This window comes from Paramisgurnus dabryanus, chromosome 23 (genome assembly GCF_030506205.2).
Source record: "Paramisgurnus dabryanus chromosome 23, PD_genome_1.1, whole genome shotgun sequence".
Taxonomy (NCBI): domain Eukaryota; kingdom Metazoa; phylum Chordata; class Actinopteri; order Cypriniformes; family Cobitidae; genus Paramisgurnus; species Paramisgurnus dabryanus.
In genome coordinates this window covers 24,826,623-24,852,229 of record NC_133359.1, presented here as the reverse complement: position 1 = coordinate 24,852,229, position 25,607 = coordinate 24,826,623, and the positions used below count along the sequence as shown (strand labels likewise).

Below are 25,607 nucleotides of genomic sequence, written 5' to 3'. Positions count from 1 at the left end.
GTGGAAAAGTGGTGTTGGTGGCTGAAAACCACTTTGTCTATGCATCTAGAGTCCTAGCAGTGTGAGATAAATCTTGGAGAGCGTGGGACGAAGAAAGTACAGCAGCTGTGAGTAACGGAGTCTTTTTATGGATGTGTTGTACATATATTTGACCTGTATACCTCTTTGAGTGTTTTTGGAAGAGAGCGGGTGGCCCTACCCCTGAACCAGCGCGGTGGGTGAGCCAAAGGGTCTTTGTGCTGAAACAGCTCCAGTGACGAAAACAAACCCTAGGCCAAGTTACCATCTCCATATTCTTCGTCCAGAGTGAGGTGAAGGAAGACGGGCGTCTATTGTGTGCACTGAGCGTGGTGGGTGAGTCTTGGATGTAGAAATTTTTCACTTGGAGTGGTGCTGTGAAATGCTGTGTATTGCAGTGAGATTGCTGTGTCTTGTCTGACGTACCCCCGCCTCCAGTCACTCGTTCTTGAGACGACGAAGAGGAAGAACGGTTTAGAGTAAGACCTGTATATAAATATGCTGTGAGTGTGTTCCAGTCTTAAAATCACGGAGTGGCGTCTCGAAGTATTTTCCCAGCCAAAACGCTCGGCGGATTGGAGTTTAGGAGTGGCGGTGAAGAACTGTGCTATTGACGGTGTGTGAGTATTGCCTCTATACTGCTACCTTACCTGTGCCCTTTTATCATCACAGAGTTGGAGGCGAAGGAGATCCGCCGCCCCGAGGTCTCGACGAAGGGGCGCCCCGGTCCAGTTTTCGATTGACCAACGGGTCTCGAGGAAAGGGCAGCGCTCGACCCGGTGTGCCGGCGTGACGTCCTCGCCCCTCTGTAGACCAACGAGTTCGCCGAGAGGGTTTTGGCCCCCGGCGTCACATAGGAAAACACTGTCTAGCTGACGCACCGCGCAGCCAGTTACCGTAAGTCCGCCACCCTGTTAAAATAACATATGACCTGTTAAAACTGTCAAATCAACAGGGAAGAGGAGTGTGATGTGAGAGCTGTGCAGAGAGCCATACCTACCTCGAAGCGGTAGTCAGCAGTCATCTGCGGAGAGAGAGAGAGAGCCAGCGTGAGCACTGAGATACTGAACTGTGCAGAGAGCCATACCTACCCAAAGCTGTAGTCAGCGCAGAGGTGAGAGAACCATTGGAAAATCGATTCATTGTGCCTTGTGTCCCAGCAGTCATCTGTGGAAAGAGAGAGAGAAAGAGCCAGCGTGAGCACTGAGATACTGAACTGTGAAGAGAGCCATACCTACCCAAAGCTGTAGTCAGCGCAGAGGTGAGAGAGCCATTGGAGACCGATGCATTGTGCCTTTATGTCCCAGCAGTCATCTGTGGAGAGAGAGAGAAAGAGCCAGCGTGAACGCTGAGATATCGGACTGTGAGGAGAGAGCCATACCTACCCTAAGCTGTAGTCAGCGCAGAGTCCTCTGTGGAGAGAGAGAGAGACAGAGTCAGCGTGACCGCAGAGATATCAAGCCGTTCAGGAAAGCCCAACGTACCAGAAGCTGTAGTCAGCGACGAGGTGAGAGAAACTATTGGAAACCGATTCACAGTGCCTTTGTGTCCCCAGTAGTTATCTGTGGAGGAGTAGAGAGAACCCGTGTGCGTGTTAAAGGAACAGTAAGGAAGGAAACCTATACTTACCAAGAGCCGCAGTCGGTGAAGAGGTGAGAGAATCCTCGGAGATCGATCCACCGTGTCCTCGTGTCCCGGCGGTAGCCTGTGGAGAAAGAGAGAACAGGGAAGGAGAGTGAGTCGACAAGCAAGGAGCTGTGTGAGATAGGCGGTGGACCGCCTCGAGCTGGCTACAGGTACACGGATGAGAGAAAGTCTATACCAACACTGATTGGATTTATTCTGCCTCCAGGAAGGAAGAGGAGCGCGCCACGGGCAGAGGGAACCAGAGGCGGGAGCCCGTTCCCCGACGCAACTTTCACCCCCCTGTCACTCACTTGCTCGTGGCCCCTTGGAGGACAGATCCAGACATTAGTTTTAATTTCCCTTTCCCCAATCCCCAGAATCTTTTAAGTATTTAAACAAATAAAGAATATTTTTTTATACTTACCTGTTCCTCGTTGTTGTTTGGTCATTGGGTTGGTTTTGGGGACCTCCTCGAGGTGGGAATTTAGAAGGGGCGTGGCTTAACCACTAGCAGCCAGCCCCTGGCTTGTGACAAGTACAAAAACCTCAGTGAAATACCTTGGGTGTATCTTAGAAAATAACTTGGATGGCAGAAATATGGCAAACAAGGTTTTGAATAAAGTAAGCGGGCTTACAAAGTTTTTAGCTAGAAATTCCAAATTTTTAGAACGATCAACAATGATTATTTTAGCTAATGCTTTAATTCTAAGTCATTTTGAATTTGCATCTACGTCGTGGTTTGAAGGCCTTACGGTCCGACTTAAAGGTAGGCTGCAAACAGCACAGAATAAATTAATAAGAGTTATTTTGAACTTGGGACACAGGTCTCATGTAGGTCGATCACAATTTGCGGAGCTCAACTGGCTTCCCGTTGAGTCTCGCGTTATTATGTCAAGACTGACCATGATGCATAAAATTCAGTTTGGTAGTGTCCCATCATTTCTGCGGTGTCTTATAACTAAGGTAAAGGACACACACAATATTAATACTCGGGGCAGTATATCTGACCTACGTCCTTACTCATGTAAGACAGAGTTAGGGAAAGGAGCCTTTGCTTATATAAGGCCAGTTCAATGGAACAAGTTAGATCAACAAATTAAATTGATTCCTAGTTTGAACAATTTTAAAAGGAGCATCAAATCTTGGTTACAAGACAGGGTGGCAGATTAGACGTGATAATTTTATTTATTATTTATAAATGAGAATTTGTTTTTATGTTTTGTTAAGTGTTTATGTGTTTTGTTATGAGGACCACAATGTAAATAAGTCTTGGACTTTATTGTGTTTTTATCCTCAATTGTATTTGATGTCTTTTTGTGTTTTTGTGTAAGACATTGTTGTCGATACAATTAAATAAATTCAATCAATCAATCAATCAATGCGAAGTGAACCGTATTGAAAGGGAATCACATTTACATTTTCAGGCAAAAATTAACTATATTTTATTGAGAGGATCTGAGCTGATTGAGCCATCTGGTTGAGGTATGTTATGCCAAAATATTAACAAGTCAGAGTGTCAATCAACAGCACTTGTCATAAGATGACTTCTTAACACAACTGTTATTTGTGAAATTTTGCAAATACATTTTTTGACATAACTTCACAAAATCATGTTAGTTGGTGCCATGAAAAAACGTATTTTATTTTTAATATTTTTTCAAGAACATGCTCTACCAAACGGTTGATTTGTCACTTTATGGTAAACTTAAAAAGCTAAGCTAATGTTTTCAAATCATCAATTTCTGCAGTCAGAATGTACTATTTGCTGAAATAAAGATACATTTCTGATCATTCACAGCTATGAAAATGACACCCAGGCAGTTAAAGGCGTTCTAAGCGAATCTGTGAGACGTTAGTTTTTGTTGACGGTTGAATTGTAGCTAACTCCTCCCCCTCCCTTCTGTGCTTTCATGAACGCGCCCAACCCCTATCCCCAAATCCTTCTTGTCGTTTATTGGTTGAAACACTTTGTTATGGTTTCTGTTTGTAGGTTTGGCCACTATGTTGTTATTGCCGTTTGTGAAGCTGTCTACAGAGATCGCGTTTTTTTACAGTTTGATCAGCGGACAGGCAGCAAGCAGATAGTGAGGAGATGTTTGCTGTATGTAACAAAAAACATTTTTATGGTCTAAAACGCGTCAATTCGCTTAGAGGCACCTTTAAAGGGTTAAAGAAAAACAGAAGATTTAATCTTATTGTCACATGATGCGGTGAAGGGTGAATGAAACATTCGACGGATGAATATAATCAACAAATAAACTTTAATAATAAACCAATAAACAGTAAATCCAAACACACACATAACATATGACAACAGACAACAATGTGGAGCAGTGGCGGCGCCAGGGAGGAGCTAGGTGGTGCTGTAGCTCCGGCTATAATATCCATAGCACCCGCCCAGCACCCCCAAGAAATGTCTGTATTTTTTATATTTATATTTTAATGTCATGTTTGAATAGTGTTTTCATGTTGTTAAAAAAGGGAATTAAATAATAATTTAAAATATATGTATATATTTATCTAAAATATCATGACGCCCAAACAGGTGATCTTCTTTGGCCAATGGGTGCAGCGCCCGTTGAACTTTTGACCTTAACGCACGGCAGTTTGTTTTTGATAGCGAGTTTGGAAATTTAGCCAAGTAAAATACACTAAAATGGATACACCAAAAACTACCCGAGGAACAGCAGTGGACACACTAGGACCAGTAATCTGGCACTTTTGCACTGTAAACCCGAATAAGTTGGAAATACTCAAAAATTTTGAGGTAATCAGTTGCCTCAAATCTTTTGAGTTTTGATGATCCTGATTTTAATTATGCAGAACTTATAAGTTTTGAGTTTCTGGTTCTCATTTATGGTAATTGGACCTAACTGAAAGTACTAAGTTAGTTAACACAAACATTTTAAGTGCACTAACCCAAAATATTTAGTTATTTCCTTTTATATTTTAAGTTCTTGCATATCAAACATTTCAATTACTACACAGTTATATTTTGAGTTCTTGCATATCAAACATTTCAATTACTACACAGTTATATTTTGAGTTCTTGCATATCAAACATTTCAATTACTGCACAGTTATATTTTGAGTTCATGCATATCAAACATTTCAATTACTACACAGTTATATTTTGAGTTCTTGCATATCAAACATTTTAATTACTACACAGTTATATTTTAAGTTCTTGCATATCAAACATTTCAATTACTACACAGTTATATTTTGAGTTCTTGCATATCAAACATTTCAATTACTGCACAGTTATATTTTGCGTTCTTGCATATCAAACATTTCAATTACTACACAGTTATATTTTGAGTTCTTGCATATCAAACATTTCAATTACTGCACAGTTATATTTTGAGTTCATGCATATCAAACATTTCAATTACTACACAGTTATATTTTGAGTTCTTGCATATCAAACATTTCAATTACTGCACAGTTATATTTTCAGTTCATGCATATCAAACAATTCAATTACTGCACAGTTATATTTTGAGTTCTTGCAAAGCAAATGATTTATTTTCTATATCAAGTTAAATCAACTTCTAAAATCTTTATCAAGATGCTTCAGCAATTTCAAAGAAACACATGACGTGTAATACAATTTTGGCAATTTATTTTAGAAAAAGATTGCTCCACAGCAAATTTCATACATTTAAACTAGCATGAAACAGTTGCATTAAACATCTCTCTTAATTCACAAATGTGAGACAATCTGAAGTCAAAAATTAAATTCTCCGTTTAGTACACCACATAAATTAAAAAGTTACCCTTTTAACGGGTTCAAGGCAACAACTGTTTAACAGCATTTGAGATTTTTCAGTCAAATTAAATTCTCCATTTAGTACACCACATAAATAAAAAATTACCCTTTTAACGGGTTCAAGGCAACAACTGTTTAACAGCATTTGAGATTTTTCAGTCAAATTAAATTCTCCATTTAGTACACCACATAAATAAAAAAAAATACCCTTTTAACGGGTTCAAGGCAACAACTGTTTAACAGCATTTGAGATTTTTCAGTCAAATTAAATTCTCCATTTAGTACACCACATAAATAAAAAATTACCCTTTTAACGGGTTCAAGGCAACAACTGTTTAACAGCATTTGAGATTTTTCAGTCAAATTAAATTCTCCATTTAGTACACCACATAAATAAAAAAAATACCCTTTTAACGGGTTCAAGGCAACAACTGTTTAACAGCATTTGAGATTTTTCAGTCAAATTAAATTCTCCATTTAGTACACCACATAAATAAAAAATTACCCTTTTAACGGGTTCAAGGCAACAACTGTTTAACAGCATTTGAGATTTTTCAGTCAAATTAAATTCTCCATTTAGTACACCACATAAATAAAAAAAAATACCCTTTTAACGGGTTCAAGGCAACAACTGTTTAACAGCATTTGAGATTTTTCAGTCAAATTAAATTCTCCATTTAGTACACCACATAAATAAAAAAAATACCCTTTTAACGGGTTCAAGGCAACAACTGTTTAACAGCATTTAAGAATTTTCAGTCAAAAATTGTGTGTGCCGAGGTAGTACTAGTTATGCTTCACATCATCAACTCGTTCTTTAAGGTTTGGATGCTAGGAGACAGTTTCCCATCTTCCATGTCAAGCAAAACTTTTTGGACAAATTCAAATGTTTTTGCAAGTCCTTTAGGATATTGTATGTGAAGAGCATACAAAAATCCAAACAAAACAAGAAAGGCCTCTGGAAGTTGGTTGTGGGTGGTGACCAATTCATCCTCAAGAACAACAGAGACATTTACCGGGTCAAAATGCAGTGGGGAATTAGGGCTGTAACGCACTTCAGAATCTTCAATCTAAAAAAAAAAGATAGGAACAAAAAAAGATTAAAAACATGAAAATGATGCTGCCAGTTTTTACTACATCACTTATTAGGAATTATAATATTAAAGAGATAAACAGTTGTGGTCAACTTATTAATCACTTTTAGGCTATTCGATATGTTGGTGACTTTTTGTCTTCAGAAGACCAATAACCAAGATGTTTTGCTGAAAGCACTTAGCTCTGTGATTCATAATATAATGCTTGTCAATGGTTCTGCCAATCGATTAGTTTTTGCATGAAATGGAATGTCAATAAGAACAAGAAAGGCTGGGCATTAAGCCTAATAATGTTGCAAAAAGACGTCGATGTGTCACAAGGAGTCATGTGATAAACCACTGACAAACATTATTAGAATCACAGACAGAGCACTGGGGTTTCTGCCAAATACATTTTTTTTGTTCTACTGAAGAAAAAATGTCATAAACATATCGAATGACCTGAGGTTTACTACATAACAAAATTTCCTTTTGGGTGAACAATCCATTTGAAAACGTCAAATATTTAAATAACAGATTAAGCACTTAACCCCCTATTGTCAAATGCAACATGCCTTTTTGTGGAAAAATGTATGAAGACTTACCAGGGAGGTCCTGAAGAACTCCAAGTCATTGTCACGCAGAAAGATGGGAAGAGCTCTGATAACAGTAGTTCGTCGTGTGTTCACATCATGCTGTTCCTGTGAAGATTAAATTTGTGAAAATCACAAGGAAAATCTAATGTAGGGCAGCACGAAAAAAGCATGTGTGATTGTCATGTGCATCTCGACAGTACAGCCGGTTCCTTGATTACACTGTAAAACAATTGCTGTAATTATGCAGCTGGTTGCCAGTAACTTGCTGTATAGAATAAAGACTGAAAATGTTTCATGTTCATTTAACTTTAAACAAACTGTTGCCAGTAAATAACATAGCAAGTAATACTGTAATTTCTACAGACATTTTTACAGTGTAGTAATAAATCGCCATCAGCTGCTTTCAGATGGAGTGGCATTTACTACACAGAGCTGTAGTTCACTGAAAAGCAGGGAAATATTGCATGTATAATCGCAGACTATTCATCCGCAATTATGGAATGCGATGTTTCCCTGCCACTCCATCTGAAAACAGCTGATGGCGATTTATTACTTATCAAGGAACCGGCTTTACTGTCAAATGCGCGTGAAAAATTGCATTTGATATATCGTGCAGCCCTAATCAAATGTACATTTGATCTTTGCCAAATAAGACACCACATACCTGTCCATCATGCACTCTTAAAAGATTTGTTAATACATCTGCAGTCTTGCCAGTCTTGGATGCTTTTTGTCGAAAAATGGTCATTAAACGAGGCAAGTGGTGGTCCAGTCGTGTGTAGAAATTGTGGGGCAGGTTCTCATTGGTAACACGTAGGAACTCCGCAAACAGCTGAATTATACAAAAAAGAATTTAGTGAAATTAATTCACATTACATGACATTTAGCAAGATATACAGTACAACTAATTAAAATTTTTTATCTCAGATGTTACACGCAGTGCAGGCCAGAGATGCAGAAAATCTTTTACCGATGGGCTGGTGTTTACTATGGTCTGCCGTCTTAGAGCAAATGTTTTCTCCATTTTCTTGTGGATGACACAAAGGTTTATTTCTCTCTTCTCTACTTCTAAGGCAATTTCTTGTCGTATTGTTTCCAGCGATGCTTCATCCTCCCCCACAGGAAAGTTAGGCAAATAGTTAACCTCAGAACGCCTTGGTTTCTTTATTTTGGAATGTGATAGTTCATTCTCAGGGTGGGTTTGGCTTCTTTTCCCAGCATTCACAGCAACTTCGAGACACCCAATTTTCCTCATTTTGCTCCTCAAGTTGCCCATCTTAAACTTAATGCTTGTTTTCCAGCCGTTCCAACCAGTGTCAGAGCCTGGCTCTTTTAAACAGGGGTGTTTTTTAATGAGGGCCTCTGCTACCTTTCCTACTTCTCGGTCATCTGGGTATGCCTTGAAATCATAGAGGGCTGAGCCAAGCTTCTCTAAAATGTCATGTTTTTGGTCTCTGGTCAACTTTAGACTCTTTCCGTTTTTTTCAAAATCAGCATTTCCCTGTCTGAGTCTCAGCTCGACATCATAAGAAAACTGTGGAATTGGAAAATCATCACGTGACCATATCTTATTACGCTCAGGGTTTGACACATCTGAGAGAATGACAGTTGATGTAGTGAAAATAACCGATTCCACTGGCAGGATATGCACAACTGCCTTTTGAGGCAAGTCAGAAATGTCATCCAAATAAGTTAGCTGATTATCAAATTCAGGGTCTTCATATTGTAGTCTGAACTCAAGGTCCAGCTGAAGTTGTTCTTTAAGAGTTTGAATGAGAGCATTGACAGAGGATGGTCGTGCATCAAGTTTAATTTTCCTTGCACGATCAGCTTGAACAACACGTAGGATCATTGCGCAAGAGTCAATGCTTACAGATGTGCTGTGTAAAAAAAAGCCAACATTACAATTATTAAAGAAAAAGCTTACCCCACAATGAAAATTATACCATAATTTACTCGCCCTCCAACCATAAGTATATGACACTTGTTACTTTCAGATGAACAGGGTCTCATGTTAGTTTAAATGACATTCTGACTCTTCACAGTTTTATCATAGAAGAGAATGGGATATTTTGAGTGCAAAAAAGTACATCTATCCATTATAAACGTACTGTACTCCCCACTGCTCACGAAGATTAATACAATTCTTCTGAAGCAAAGCGCTGTGTTTTTTTAAGAAAAACATTTATACTTCTAGAATAAACTCTATTGAGAACTGAGAAACATGGAAGCACATGCTGAAACTGTACACTTCTAATTCATAACCAATGTTTAATGAAAGGTCTTTTATAAAAAAAAGTCAGATACCGTCGAAGAAATGATGATGATGAATAAATCATACGTTGGGTCAGAGGTTACCAGTTCAGCATAACTTCTCACATTTGCACATTCGGCTGTTACCGTAAGCAAAAAATTGCTGTTGATAAAGTTTTACAAATATATTTGTCATAATAAATGCAATGCTTTACTTCAGAAGGCCTTTATTAAGCCTCTTTACCATTTCCTTCCATTATAAACCTTGGAGAAACCAGGAGATTAAACTAACTAGTATTGATTCGGCTAAAGGAACAAGTAATATACACATAGAATGGATTGGTGGTGAAAAAAAATCATGGGATCATTTTCAGTGCAGAGCTTCAAAGTAATTCTGAAATTTTACTGCAAGCAGACACAGCATAAAATACATATTTAACCCACCTTTCACTTCTGTCCATTATGTGTAACTGGTATGAACCTCTTTGGACTCAGCAGTAAGCGTCCTTCAACTCTGTACACACACAGTGTCATTGTGTCATTTAACTGTGAGTGCAAGTGGAAAAACTGACTATGTCCTAATACTGTAGGGGTCAGTTCGTAGCATCGAAGATGTTCCACATACCAACAGTCATAATCAGTACAGAGGAAAGAAACCTCATTATTTACCAAGTAGATCTGTGATATTTTGCAGAACTTTGGCAATCCCCCACAGTCTCCCACTGATACAAACATTCCATTTACATAATCTGTACCATCAACTGTGACTTTTGAGGTGGTGAAAATTGATTCACTCATTGTCTGATTTTTTATCCTAATTTGGGCAATGTCTGGTAAGGTTGACACAGAAACCGATTTAACAGCACTTGTATGTATTTTTGGTTTGAAGAAGGAGTCTGAACTGAGATGGTAAGCAATCATGTACTGATGTCTGACTGCCATTGTCTTGAGAATGTTTTTAAAGTTCTGTGCATCAGGAACCACCCTTTAAAAAAGCGATGCTTCCCCTCAAACCGCATTGTCCATAGGTGTACCAAGGGGCCAAAGCACCTTATAAGGTCAGGGTAATGTTCGACATAATGATGCTTCGGCCGCAGTCTATACTCAGGAAAAGCTTCTTGCAATGCTTGCCTGTGGTCAGCAATTTTGCATCGCAGATAGTCTATCATTTCCTCTGTGAACAATGGACATAATGCCAATTCAACCAAATCCATTTAGCTCCATCAGCACTGCCCATGGACTGCTTGTCTCTGGCACTGCATTTCCTATAAGTAAAGGAAGCAATCTAAGCAAAGTGGCATTTTCATGCCCATTTCCCCCTATGGTGCCTTTACACATGAATGTTTTGGGTAAGGACTTAGGTCTATCAACCTTATCTGTGAACTGATAAGGGAATGACATAATCTTTTGATTCAGCCATTCCAGTGTAAAGTGTTTGCAATGGATCAACTTCTTAATGCAAAGACACAACTCTGTTGGCACTATACCCTCCAAAAGATCATGAAGAATATCTGGTGGGAAACCAGTAATGGGATGGAAATGTGTTAGTGATGCATGTAAAACACACTCTCCCTTTACTCCATAGTGACTGGCAACCAAGTCGTTCTGCATTACACTGTGGACAAGAATGTCATGTTCAGCTTTAGTTCTTTGGACAAATGTACCATCACTCACTGCATTTACTTGCAGTTCCTCAACTGTAGCCATACAAAACCTGCAAATATTCCCTGCTCTGAAGGACTCGACAAAGCCTGCCAGTCCATGAGCAGCCAAATTGTCTGCTGAAACACAAAACGCTTAGGTTACTCACGTAACCCCGGTTCCCTGAAATAACGGGAACGAAGCATTGCGTCAGTTAGCTGACGCTATGGGGGAAACTCCTGTTTACTCCGTGACTGAAGCCTATTGGTTAACGTCTGTACAAAGTACAGACCAATGACGTTTGAACCCGCGCGCGGGAGGAACGCGTCCCTATATAAGCGCGGTTCAATCGTCAGGAGCTCATTATATTCGACTGAAGCGCGCAGCCGAATAACACTCGCTGCGTAGACGTTTGTAGCACGGCAAGAGACGCAATGCTTCGTTCCCGTTATTTCAGGGAACCGGGGTTACGTGAGTAACCTAAGCGTTCCCTTTCAATACGGTTCACTTCGCATTGCGTCAGTTAGCTGACGCTATGGGGGAACGTAATCCCATCACGCCGTGCATACACAACGTACTGAAGTGCCTTACCGGAGAGACACTGCGTGTGGCCCTATACCCGGCATATTCACAGCTTTAAAAGCAAATGTGTAAGCACCATATAAATTGTTGACGCGCACACGGTGGGGTTTTAAACGCACCAGGGGCACATAACATAGCACAAGACGGCGAGGTACCGAGCGCGCCGCGGCTGTGCGAGATAAGTAAATTCAGAGTCACGTTGGTGAGCTCGCTGAGCGCACCGTGGTGTACACATAAAACGCATGAGCGTGCATGATTGAGCCGAGAGAACCTGCGCTCGTGGGGCAGGGACGTCTAAGCTGTACAATCTGACAACGTAGACGGCGAAGACCAGCCGGCCGCGTAGCAGATATCAAATATAGATATAGATACCCCTGTAGACCAAGTTCATGAAGAAGCCAAACTCGCACAGAGTGGGCTCTATATAGGACATAGCTCATAGAGGGGCGTGAGCCAGTGCGATGGTTTCAACGATCCATCTAAATAACCACTGTTAGCAACAGACATACGTAGTGAGTGATCTGCGCAGCTCACGAACGGCCGATCTGACTATAATATGCGGCAGAACGGTTCGTAGCGTGGGATTATACAGATACCACAATAGTGTGAACCCAGGTGCACCCTCGAGCGCATCGGGATGCATATAGGTAGTAGGCCTATTATAGTGCACAGATCGGTGAGCTTTCCAAGCGCGCCGTAAATGTGTATTGACTATAAATTGCACGGGCACAGGTGAACACTTGAATACATCGTGAATGCATATAGATGAATCAGAGTGTTATAATGCACAGGCCGGCAAGATTCTCGAGCGCGCCGTCATGTGTTCTGATAATAAATTGTGCGCACACGGGTGAACTCTTCAGTGCACCGTGAATGCGTATAGATAAATCAGTGCACAGAACGCGCCGTGAATGTGTACAGATATGATTGATGAACGTAACGGTGGGCACCCAACGCACCGTGAACGTACACAGATGAACAACAATGTATGTGTCACAAAGCATAACACAGCTGTGTATACAGGTGAGCTTTCCCAAGCGCATCTTATTGTATACCAAAATGTTATAGCGTGTACATGTGAGCTTCTCTAAGCGCACGGTGGACGCATATAATTAAAAACCATATCGTGCATACAGGTGAGCTAATGGGCGCACCTTTAATGCAACAAACCTCAGTAGTGCGCGAAGCAGGGATGTCGAAGCTGTAAACTGACAACGTGGAGGGCGGGGACCAGCCGGCCGTGTCACAATTGTCAATGAGAAACCTCTAAGACCATGCCCATGCTCTAAGACAAGTGAGCATAATTGTCACGGGAGGTGATAACGTCAACGATCCATAAATAGCCTGTATTGACAGGTGCTCTAGTGAGTGATCTGTGACGCAGATGAACAGCTGATCGTCTGATGTACGTCAGACGTATGTGTCATACAGGACCTTGGACAGTTCCAGAGCGCTGTGCCTCGGGCACCGTCCGCATCTGAGAAATGACAGGCTTATGAATAAAGTGAATGGCCAGCCGTAAAAGCATGGTTCGCTGTTACCGCCGCCGTCCGCATCTGAGAGATGACAGGCTTGTGAATTAAATGAATGGTCGGTCGTAAAAGCGTGGTTCGCTGTTATCACGGCCACATAGATATAGGTAGGGGAGAGAGCCGCCGTGCCTCTGTAGTGAGGAGAAAAGTGTTCCACCGGCGATTCGCGGGGGGTTTTGACTTTCAAATGTCACTAGACAGAATGGATCAGACTTTGCATAAGGACGCCTCGTGAAAGGGGTCCTAGCAGCTTGTGTCAATGTGTCATAAGGCACGTAATGTAGGTCGTGTCCCACGGATGCCATCTCCGCACGCCCATCGTAATGGGTTAATATTGGTAGTTAAGCATGAGATGCGTATCACTCTGATTGAACATAGCTTATAAAGCGATGCAATGAGTTTATAAAGGAGATGACTCGTCAGCTTGTTCAGGGGGCGAGATCTCAGTCTGGTTCGGTAAATAATGAAACCACCGTAGATTGCCCGACCGCATTATCACAATAACACGGTCGAGAGTGCTGCAGTGCTAAATCATCCTCTTAATGTACCGTATTCACAGTACAAGGTGATTTATATGAGACAAACGGCGTTCCACGCGCCGAAGGCTGATTGCCGTCGTAAAGCGTGTTCAACCCACAGCAAATGCTGGGCTAGTTCGTAATGACAGCACTTCATGCAACTGTGTGTAACTTAAGCAAGCTTCCCGGCCGTCAGCTCGGGGCGGGACCTTTGCTTAGTCAAACTGAAGTGGACTTATGAACAGAATGCCACGATATTCAGCTTTCTGAGGCTCGTTAGAGGGGTACGTGTGCCCGTCTTAAACGAGATGCCGCGCGCGTCTGACTGTGCGCGCGCTTTAAGCTTTGAAACTTATTGTGGCGGGTAGCAAGCTCATTTGAGGTTGATATTACCCTTAATATCTCCGAGTATTGGAGCGGAGGTGTGAGCGTCTTCGGATCCGCTAATATAAATCAGCTATATGGCCGAAAAACGTCATAAACCGCTTGGCTGTAAGCCTTTGAGTGGCCGTCCGGAGAGGGCGCGATTCAAACGCTTGGAGCCATGCAAAAGTCTGAGGCTGTCCTTCCTCTAGGAAGAGAGAATAACAGCCGTAAGACCGTGCTCGTTTGCGCCATCAGCATCGTAGCGGAGAAACTGAGGTGGGCTGCGAGCGAATTTGGCAGAAAGGTGTTAGAGACACCGTACAGTCGTGGGGTGTCAATACACAGTATATGGCCAAACCGGGGTTTTTTCGGCTAGCGTCGATAGAATTATGGACAGCGGGCCGTGTGTGCGTATTACTGATTGCTTGTCAGTAAGGCGATAAAGTGTTTAGAGACACCGTACAACCGTGGGTGTCAAAACACAGTATAGTAAGCACGGAAATTACTCTTTTTAGAGGAATTAAATACCGTTCGCCACTATAGTGAGGTCGCATAGCCGACAGTATTACACAGTATGTTTGGATAAACAGCACACAGAAAACATTTCAGGGCAGTCCAGCCGAGGCGCGACATAACCCCTTTTCTCCCAGACAGTTTCGTTCTCTGTTGATGCAGCTGTGCTGCGGAGACCAGAGCTCAGCCGTTCAGGTGCACAAGCCTCAGTAGTGACGGTGACCGAACGGCTCACGGAGCAGGGTAGTATGTCTAGGTGGTTTAATGTCAGACTGAACCCATCGCAGAGAGGAAGTCTGCCGTGAGGCCCGCGGTTTTGCCGTTTATTAAAAGGGCAGAAAAACCGGGTATATATATAAGAATGTACCAATATTCAGCGCACTGATATAGGACGGGACTGAATAAAGGGAGGTATTCGGGCCTCAGTATATTATAAACAAATTCGTTCTGCCTCTGATTCCGTCTAAACCAGAGAGAAATTACCAGGCAGACAAAGAATGAGCTATCTGAAGTGAGATCGGCTCAGGCCAGTAAAGCTCTATAATAAGTGTTTTAGCGCTCCAATAGAGGCGTGTCCGCCTTATCGAGCAGACGAATGAGATCGTGCCGCTCCAGGAGGGGAGGGGCATGAAGCTCTCTTATAATGAGTGTTCTTGGTGCTCCAATAGCGGCGAATCGGCCCTATCGAGCAGACGAATGAGATCGCGCCGCTCCAGGAGGGGAGGGGCATGAAGCTCTGTAATCGTTGAACACTGGACAGCTGCATTTAGAGGCAGCGAGCCGTAATACCGCGTGCTAGCTAAGCCGTTAAGAGACCTCACCACTGTGGGGAAAGGAGCGAGGGACTCCGCGAGCTCCAACAAGAGAGGAACGGCAGAGGGGAGCAGCAACACAGACAGAACAGCCATGCGTCGTGACGGTATCACCCGATGCACTCGGGGGATTAATATATGTGCCAGAGATCTCGCCACTGAATGTAAGAGGAGCGAAGGGACTCTGTAAGCATGAACGGTTGCGGTGTGACAGAACACAGGGGGGGTTAGTCCGTGTGTGCTTGTCTATGCATCCATCTAGTCTCATGGCTCGCCGTGTGTTCATCCCGGCGAGAGAGGAACAGCAGGGGGAGCACGAAACATGGATAAGACAACCAAAGCATAAGCGCGGTCCCGGCGTGGGAGGTGCCAGACCGGTAACGCGCTCGGAGGAAATTCATAGCAGAGAGGCTCACTGCTCTTTTAGCTTATAGCTTTATATTAAAAATATTGATCTTACCGGGCGGCCGCAGGGGAGACCTCGTCAGGCGTGTGTCCGCTGCACAGGGCTCGTACCACGGCAAGCGAAGGCTATCTTCGGTTCTCGGCCGGAAAGCGGCAGGGGAAGACGCTAGACCTGGACTCTGCTATCTTCGGTTCTCAGCCGGAAAACGGCAGGGGAAGACGCTAGGCCTGGACTCCGCTGCAGGGCTTTTGTCAACGGCGAGGTAAGGCTTCTTCTTTTTCTTCGGAGCAGCGAGAGGTTCGCGCTGAAGGAGAAAATAATGAGCTCCTGACGATTGAACCGCGCTTATATAGGGACGCGTTCCTCCCGCGCGCGGGTTCAAACGTCATTGGTCTGTACTTTGTACAGACGTTAACCAATAGGCTTCAGTCACGGAGTAAACAGGAGTTTCCCCCATAGCGTCAGCTAACTGACGCAATGCGAAGTGAACCGTATTGAAAGGGAACACTGTTCCTCTAATACTTCGACCGAGTGAGTCAATAAAGACCCAATCCTCTTCAAGAACTATGATATCACGCAACAGTGGTGCAAGTACTGTTGAGTAACCATAAGTCTGAATGTCTGTTACTTTACAAAGCATAGCTAACTGAATGAAATGTAATGCTGATCGATATTTAGGGTGCAAATTGGCTAGGGTCCAATAAACCGCACGCAGCTACTGAATTTTGCGAGATGTCACTAGAGGATTTGCAATTTCCAAATCATCAATATATAGCTGCAGTGACAGTCCTAGTTCTTCAGCAGCCAGTAACTCATTTTCTTGGTAGTAAGTTCCATCAGTGTGAGAACTGTAGCTATCAAATTCTAGTTTTTCTGTAGTAATTTTGGTGAGAATGTCAGAATTTCGAAACAAAGACTGAATCATTCTTAGAACGGGAACATACATACTGAAATGTCCTGATTGTGCCAAGCTATACTCCAGGGGCATTACAAGTGGGTAATTGTGCTCAATGAATCCATTTCTGCGTTTAAATGAGGACAACTCAGCACCTTCAGAGGTTTCACTGAAGAACATTACAATTCATTACAGCACTGACTAATTCATCCAATGTAACTTCACTGACATTGTAGCCATGTTTCTGCAAAACATCACTAACCGTTTCTCTTATCAATGGCTGTGACAATGAGTGTATGTCATTTAGGTGTTCGACGATTTCATTTGTAGCACTGTTAGATATGTGAAGAATTGCCTGCATCTTCAGAAATAAAGATGCAACATTATGTTTCAGCTGAAGTCTCAGTGCATCAATATCATCTCTGTCTTGTGTATCTACACGTTCATTATCCTCATTATCTGCAAGTTCATAAATATCATTTGCATCAGAAGTAGAGGCGAAGGGCTCAGGTTCTGGATAGGCAACACTCTCATGGAGATCTGACAGACTATCAGCATTGTGTACCCTACTCTTGTGTGCGTTGAATGATGAATACACATTCGTGGTGTATCTGCAGTTCTTATATGGGCAAACAACAGTCTCATGGCTCTTAAGATGTCCTCTGAGCTGACTAAAAAGTGCACCTTCAGAAAAAGACTGTTCACATCTGCACAGAGTACATTTAAATGAAATGCTTTTCTGAGTATGATTGGTAATACAGCTACCATCCGTTACATGGCTTCTACTCAGGTGACTTTTGAAAGCACCGAATGTGTGAAACATGCAGGGGCAATCAGGATACATACATGGAAGTGGACTTATTTTTGAGCACTGTCTATGTTGTAGTCTGTAGTGTCTGAGGAGGTGGAGTCTTGAACGATGAATCTTTTTGCACACCCTGCACTCCCAGTCCATCATCTTATTTGAAATCTGAAAAGCAAACATTTACATGGTTAAACAGCATAATTCAAACAGTAATAGTAAGCAGGGTGTGAAAAAATAAACAGATACACACCATGCAAAATGCTGCTCAAATTAAACAATTTTACATTCTATGCTAAGCACACAATACATGCCATGTGAGGGTCACATTTAAACTGTTCCGGTTTATGATTTAAGCAGTAACAGCAAATTAGATGCAAGAACAAAGTTAAAAGGTATGAACTGATTCGCACACGTTGTGCAAAAGTGTTTAATTACAGCATAATCTCAACATTACACAAACACAGAAAGGGCATTGAAATTGTTAATTCATTATTAAATATGATTAATATCATTTCGTCCGTCACAGGAATAACATTCATAAAACATAATTACTGTTGGTCATAATGTAGTGATATGAAGTCACAAAAACACGTAAGTTACCACATAAAAAATGAAGTTCTATATCCATGTTTAGGGAATGTACGGACCGTGTGCTTTTATCTAGCACTGTGGGCACCGAAATAAAAGCTTTGGCTTACAAGTTGTAGTGTGGGGCGAGGGAACTAATAGGATTGAGGTTATTCAAAGGCTTACTCGCACAGAAAATCAGAACTGTAACGTTACGTCTTCGTATGGACTATAATTGTATGCAGTTTCAACAAATAAATAATTTGTGCCATTTAATAAGGTTCGAATTAAAAGTTGATATTTTATAACTACACAATCTGGCTATCTAATCCGCCTAAACAGTAGCTAGGTAGCCAGCTAGCAACAGGATAAGCACATGTTTTCTTTCCTGCAACACATCTAAAAGTATTGTATCTACATCACATTAACTGTTAAACACAATTACATACATGAAAAGTAAACATAATGGCCCTTAGAATTGATATATTGAGTTTAAAGGTGATACTTACTTACAGCACCGCATGAAGCGACCGATCTGCCATCTTGATGCGAAGAACTCAATGCAAGCAACTTACGAGAACACAGATGACGTCAGACGCAAAATCTCTATACTGAGGGAGTTTAAGTAGGAGCACATTTAAAGAGACGACATGTATTCATCTAACTTAAAAAGTTTCATTTTTACAAACTCATAAATAACTGAAAGTTCTAAATACTCAACAAGGTTAATTAATTTGAACTAATTGTAATGATTTAAGTTAACAGTACTAAATACAATTAATTACTTGAGCATTCGGGTTTACAGTGTAGTGGAGGGGGCGGATGAACGAAATTTGACACCCTATGTGACAAAATCGGCAGTTACATTCAGTGACGCATCTTGTCGACAAAAGTCGACCGTGGCGCCTAGAGGGTTAATAAGCTAACCTAAATAGAAAAGGAAATGAATGTTTATATAATTAAAGGTAATGAAATTACCTCCCTGGGACGTAACAGTTACGTTGGCAGTAAGTTATGAAATTACCAAAATAGTACGAATTTATTACGTAACTGGGACGTACTTGGTTATCTTGCGACGTAAGGAGTCCGTAGGGGAGAGTGGGGTAAAGTGAGACATTTTTTACATTTGCTCCCCTCTAAGCGAGCTAAAATGATATATCAGTCAAATTTACACATTTCCCATTAATTCAGGATGTTTCCTAGCTATGGAAATTACCAGAATGTATTCAGGACGAAGAGCAGTGAAAATATGATTGTTTTAAAAAAAAGTGGTCTTGTGTCTCACTTTACCCCAGCTTAGGGTTAAACTGAGACAGACCAGAAAAATCAAGGGGGTAAAGTGAACCAGCTCGGGGTAAACTGATCCACTTACTTTTTACACTCTGAAACTACCATAACAGCACATATTGTAACAGATAAAATCCTGACGGCTAGCTTGACAACCACACATTCCAGAACTAATGTTGGACTAGTAACAGAATCAAGGGGATTGGTCAATTAAGAACATTATTTTTCTAAACACTTGAAAGTACAGTAACTCTGAACCAAAATCAAATACAACATAACATAATTCAAAAGTTATATTTTTTGGCCAGTTTTTGCCTTTATTTAACAGTGAGTTTTGGAGAGGACAGGAAAGTACAGGGAGGAGAGAAGGGTATTGGATCGGCAAATGACCACGAGCCGGGAATCGAACTCCCAGAAAGTGTGAAAGCACCACATGTCGGAGCGCTGCCCACTGTAGACCATTGGCTCCGACAATTCAAATTTTTTTAATTAACATTCAAATGACATATAGAACCAGTTAGATTAGAACGCAGTCTGGGGGTCAGAACAAAGGACCCTTAGAGCCAGCTAGTGTCTGCGGGTCAGCGCAAAAGACAATCAGAACCATCTATCAATATTTCTATCCCTTGCAGCTGCTCTTACTGTGGGTTCACACCAGACGTGAGTTCAACGATTTGTGCAAGTAGATTACATTCAAAGTTAATGCAAAGACATGATCAGACGCATCCTCGCCTGGGGCGATGCGAATGACGCCATATGAGCGGAGCATTTGCCGCGAAAACACGCACTATTCACCTCAAACATGTCTTCTCCCAAGTTGAAAATATTTATCTCGAACGAAAAATTTGCATGACACAATGTTAAATCCCGTGAGTAATCTAGAGTGAATAATGCTACGTACACACCAAATGCGGGGCAGTGCGTTACTTGATCTAGATTACTCGCAGGATTTAACATTGTGTAATGGAATTTTTCGCTCAAGTTGAATATTTTCAAATTGGGCGAAGACATGTTTGCGGCGAATAGCGTGTGTTTTCGTGGAAAACGCGCCACCCATATCACGTCATTCGCATCGCCACATGCGAGGACGTGTCTGATTGCGTCTTTGCATTGACTTTGTATGTAATCTACTTGCGCAAATTGTTGAACTTGTGTCTGGTGTGAACCCACAGTACCATGATGCCTCGCGTTTGGTGTGTACATAGCATTAGAGAATTCTTTCCTTCCTTGACCTAAGCAGCTGCACTCTCCATCTCCTCAAGGGGTGTTTTTCCCCAGGCTGTCTTCCTGGTGTATTGACTAGGCATATAGGTTTTTCTGCAATGTTTATAACATTAAAAATAAAACATATGTAATGTAATATTACATTAAAATATGTTTTAGACTAAACTGAACTTGTGCCTCGTGTCTCACTTTACCCCACATCATTTGTCTCACTTTACCCCACCACCACATTTTGGAAAAAAACTCTCTCTCTTGGAAATTCAGGCTAATCTTCAGCTAGCATCAACACAAGGTTTTATATGTTGGTAGTTCATAAACATGTGTGATATAAGTTTTTCTACCTGAATCAATTTGCTTTGGCACAACAGTTGATTAAGTTGACAGCAAGAAAATTTACTTTTACAAGCAAAAAATATATTTTTGTGAAAAAAACATGTCAACCACAGCAGCATGAGGTCCTGTCCTTCATGCCCAAGGGGAAATTTGAGGGGCTTAAAAACATAATGGTCATAGGACCACAAATGTGTTCCGTTGCCTAGATACAGGGGGTGTCTCACTTTACCCGATGTCTCACTTTACCCCACTCTCCCCTACTGGCGACGTGGTGATTTGGTACTGTAATGGTAATGAAATTACCTCCCTGGGACGTAACAGTTACGTGATCAGTAAGTTATAAAATTACCAAAATATTACCAATTTATTACTTAACTGGGACGTACTTGGTTATCTTGCGACGTAAGGAGTCCGTACTGGCGACGTGGTGATTTGGTTCTGTAATGGTAATGAAATTACCTCCCTATGACGTAACAGTTACGTCGCCAGCTGGTAGGTCACGAAATTACCAAAAATGACCAATAAATTACGTAACTAGTACGTCGTGTGTTAGCTGGGTAGGCAGAGGCGTTTCCAGCATTGAAGAACATTCGGGGCTTAACCCAGACCATATTAAATACAGGGATCACTCAAAGAGTGTATAAAGTGTATAATAAGAATATTAACGTGATCTGTAGCATATTGGCGGGTCGCAGGAGTAAAATGTTATAAGAACTTTAATCTTTCCTCTCAAGTAGATTTTTGCACGTGAGTTTTACTCAGACATGACCTGAATGAGCTGATGATGTGACAGAACCGCCAAAATTAGATTATTAAACTGCTGCGCCGAAGGAATAACGATCAAGTGATAAATAAACCTACAATACTGTATACCTACTGTATAACCATCTTATGTATTTAACATACAGAACGTCTAAAACATAATATAAACAGAACATCTAAAACTAAATATAAACGTATTGCTGCTGAAGAAAAGATTACAGGGACTATTTTGGGAATGTTTTTATAAATATTATTTGGTTTCATGGTATTATGTTTTATATTATTACGTTTAATGTAATAATGCATTAAATTATCTGATTTAAATGTGTGTATGCAGTAAAGCCAAAGCACAATGAAATAACTTGATTTAAAAGGTTTACATAGGCTATTGTCCGGTTTCATATTTGTCAGTAAACTTTTCAAAATACATTCGGGGCTAAACTCAAAACATTCGGGGCTGAAGCCCCGGGAAAATCGCCTGGCGACGCCCCTGTGCTTAAGCAACGAGGAAATAGACTTTAAAGAAGAGACGTACACAGCCACAGGTAACTCGCCCATTCATCTCTCTCTCTCTCTCTCTCTCTTTCAGTTCTCTGTCTCTCTCTTTTAATAATGAATTTAAATAAATGTTATAATTCATTTAAATAAAAGCAATACAATGGCACTACTTTATATGAAGCGGATGGAGTGCGAGCTGTGTAACTTAAGAAAATGAACGTCATTTTTACCCGTCTGTTAAAAAATGACACTGTAAACATAAATTATAGCTTTACCTTGGCAAATAACCAAGGTATAAGTGGGATAATCCACAGCTAGCCATGCATTAAAGGGTTTTAATGCACTTCGCAGAGGCTACACGTCGGGTGGTTCTTCGCCTCTACATCATCCATTAAAACCCTTTAATGCATGGCTAGCCGTGGATTATCCCTTAAATATTAGTTTACTAGCACAAGTTGGTTGAAATCCTGCCCACTTCTTTGTGTTGTCATGCTTCAGTGATGTGTGAGTGTTTATAGTGCTGTGAGTTTAACACTTCATGACTGAGATCAGAACAGAACAGAATCTTCATCATCACACAAACCAAAAGAACAACAATGACTTTCATCATCATCTTCATGGACTCTTTCAGTTTTTTATTCTGGGTAAGAAATGAAAGAATTAACCAGAGTTGTTACACATATTTCTGGTGTAGTTGTGTTTTGTACTATATGATAGTAATGTTTTATGAACTAATTGTTTTATTTTGTCTTTTATAGAATCGAGAGGAATAACTCTGACTCAACCTAAAGTAAAAAGTGTTCAACAAGGACAAACAGCTACAATAGAGTGTCATATAGATGAAGGAATATATAGCAACGACTTAAGCACTATTCGGACGGGATTAGTTTTCCAAACGACGTTTGAGTTTCAGCGTGTCCCCCAGGACGTCTGTGATTTTATGTACCGATTCGGACGGGATTAAAATGATGCAGGCTATTCCAGAGATGGGAGTGTCTGTTTCATGCATTTGGGCGTTGCAGTAGCACGTGCTCTGGATACGCGTGTTTGTAATGTTTAATATTTTGCTTTAAATGTAAAATCATGACAGAACATGTAATTTATTAATTTAATTTTAACAAATCAAAATAAAATATACAAATCCTATTAAAGTAACATTAGCCTACGTGTTTTATATAACTGTCCGCTTATAACAAACAAAAAATAATGAAGAAATAATGATTAATACAATTTAATATCTTTATTAATTAACATTACCATTCCGGAGTTGAACAACTTTGAACGGAGTTTCTTATAATGTTAATGATATATCAGTGTTTAGTCTTAACAGTGTATGATATTCAGCTCGTCTTGATTTAATTACTTTATTTTGCCGAATGCGAAAAAACATTCATATCTGAATGAATGGGACTCAGGAAATACAATATACGCGCATTAGTAAGACCTTACGGCAGATCAAGTTGGCCAAAACACGAAATGAACCGCGTTTTCAAAAGATATTGCGGGCAAACACAGACATTTGCATCCGGACGGGATTAAATTTCTCAGAGGACCTCTGAGTTCGGCGAAAAACAGTAGGTAAATTGCTCTGGAATTTTTACGGAGGTCGTCAGAGAAAAACACAGACATGGCCGATTCGGACGGGATTAAAAACACAGAGGACCTCTGAGAAGCACGATTTTCTCAGAGGTCCCCCTGTAAAACTAATCCCGTCCGAATAGGGCTTTAGCCTGGTACTTACAGAGACCTGGAGAAACTCCTAAACTCCTCATATATAACATAAATACTCTTCAGTCAGGAACTTCATCAAGATTCAGTGGCAGTGGAACAGCAAGCACTGGAAAAGATTTCACTTTGACCATCAGTGGAGTTCAGACTGAAGATTCAGGAGATTATTACTGTCAGAGTTATCACTATATCAACAGTAAATATGTGTTGACACAGTGATAAAGAGTGATACAAAAACCTCTGTCAGTCAGACTCACAGTGACTGCACTCATACACCTGACAGATACTGCAGATGATGATGCTGATAGTTTATTTCACTTACAGATCATTTATTTTCTACTATAGTTTATTTAAATGACAACTTTATTTATTTTTTATTTTATTTATTTTATTTTTGATAGTTGTAAATCATATTATTAATTTATTGTCTGTCTATTAATTTCTGCTGTGTTAAAACAGCTTCAACATTTATGATTTTTATTATTATTGTACTACAGTTAAATTCACAATATAAAAAACTGATAAAAATCACTCATATAGAGAAACATCAGTCAGTATCATTTAGTCAACAGCTGTAACACAAATACTGAAGGAGTCACATGAGAATCAAACTAAACACACCAATCACTTCATGGTTCTTCATTTCATTTGACTGACAGTTATGTAAAATTACTTCATCTGCAGGTGTTTTCATGCTTCATTGAGTCAGGTTTATTTATAAAATGTGAGCTTTCATATTCAAAACAGACAAAATGAGTCAAAGCCATAAAGATAGAATATGATTTTATTTGATGAATTGTCCCACAGTCATGAGTGAATGAATAAAGCAGACATAGACTTGTGTTGTCTGTTAGTCTTGATGTGAGAGTGAGTGGATCTACTGTGAACACTGATCTCTCCTCAATTCTCCAGTGACTTTATCACGCTGGTCTTTCTGTGTGAGCTCACAGCTGACTGAGATCACTGAGCTCCACTCCTGCTCAGAGAGAGTCAGACTGCTGCTCCAGCTGTACAGACCGTCCTTCTCCAGGAGAGCAACACTGCTGTACTGAGACCTGCTGCTGATCCCGTCCACCTTCCAGTTCAGACTCCAGTCTGAGGGGAAGCCCTTGTTGGCCACACACATCAGTGTTGCTGTTTGCTTTGTGGAAATCTCTTCACTGGACGGCGGCAGGACGCTCACTTTAGGGGGACTGTTACCTGACAATCACATCAATAGTCAATAACTCACACAAGAAAGAAAAATAACTTCACTCTCTCTCTGTTAAACATTAAAGTAAGGTGAAGAATTTTGAGTTTTTTTAATCATAAAAATGCATTAATTGGCTAATATCACTTACGTCAGGTTCATCTGAAGGCTTTGAAGCACTGAAATACATTTCGTTACTTCAATGAAAATATAAATGAAAAAAATATAGAGGCGCTTTCCTGGACAGAGTTTATATAAATAAAGAGTTAGGGCTTAATTATATAAACACAATTTAGTTTTAACAAACAAACCTTACAATAAACATTACTGGTGTGCACATTGAGACAAAACAATGGCACTGATATTTTAAGATATTTCAATGCAAATTGTTTTCAGTTAAGACAGATCAAACATACATTTTAGCATGGGACAAAACTTAAACTCTGTCTGGGAAACTGAAACATATTCACTATTGTGAAAGAATATATAAAAAATTAAAATATTGTATAAAGGTCAGTCAGTTAAAGTCTTGACAGTTTTTGTGTAATATATATCATTTATAAATAATATTAAGAAATAATATTATTTTTTCTACAGAATACAAGTTTAGC

General features: G+C 40.6%; 1 protein-coding gene and 1 gene segment (V, D, J or C); both read right to left on the bottom strand.

The window, feature by feature from the left end:
- Nucleotides 1-7,916: 7,916 nt before the first annotated feature.
- On the bottom strand, nt 7,917-18,542 carry LOC135781684 (uncharacterized). Its single transcript, XM_065292293.2, has 4 exons — nt 18,489-18,542; nt 17,450-17,573; nt 9,783-9,852; nt 7,917-8,965 (listed from the first exon to the last, which is right to left on the bottom strand). The coding sequence occupies exons 3-4, from the start codon at nt 9,797-9,799 to the stop codon at nt 7,990-7,992; spliced, it is 993 nt and encodes a 330-aa protein (XP_065148365.1). The 5' UTR covers nt 9,800-9,852; nt 17,450-17,573; nt 18,489-18,542; the 3' UTR covers nt 7,917-7,989.
- Nucleotides 18,543-24,684: 6,142 nt separating this feature from the next.
- On the bottom strand, nt 24,685-25,186 carry LOC135781685 (Ig kappa-b4 chain C region-like). The segment is given in 2 exon segments: nt 24,685-25,007; nt 25,144-25,186. Coding segments are annotated over 2 exon segments (366 nt in total).
- Between the last annotated feature and the right edge of the window lie 421 nt (nt 25,187-25,607).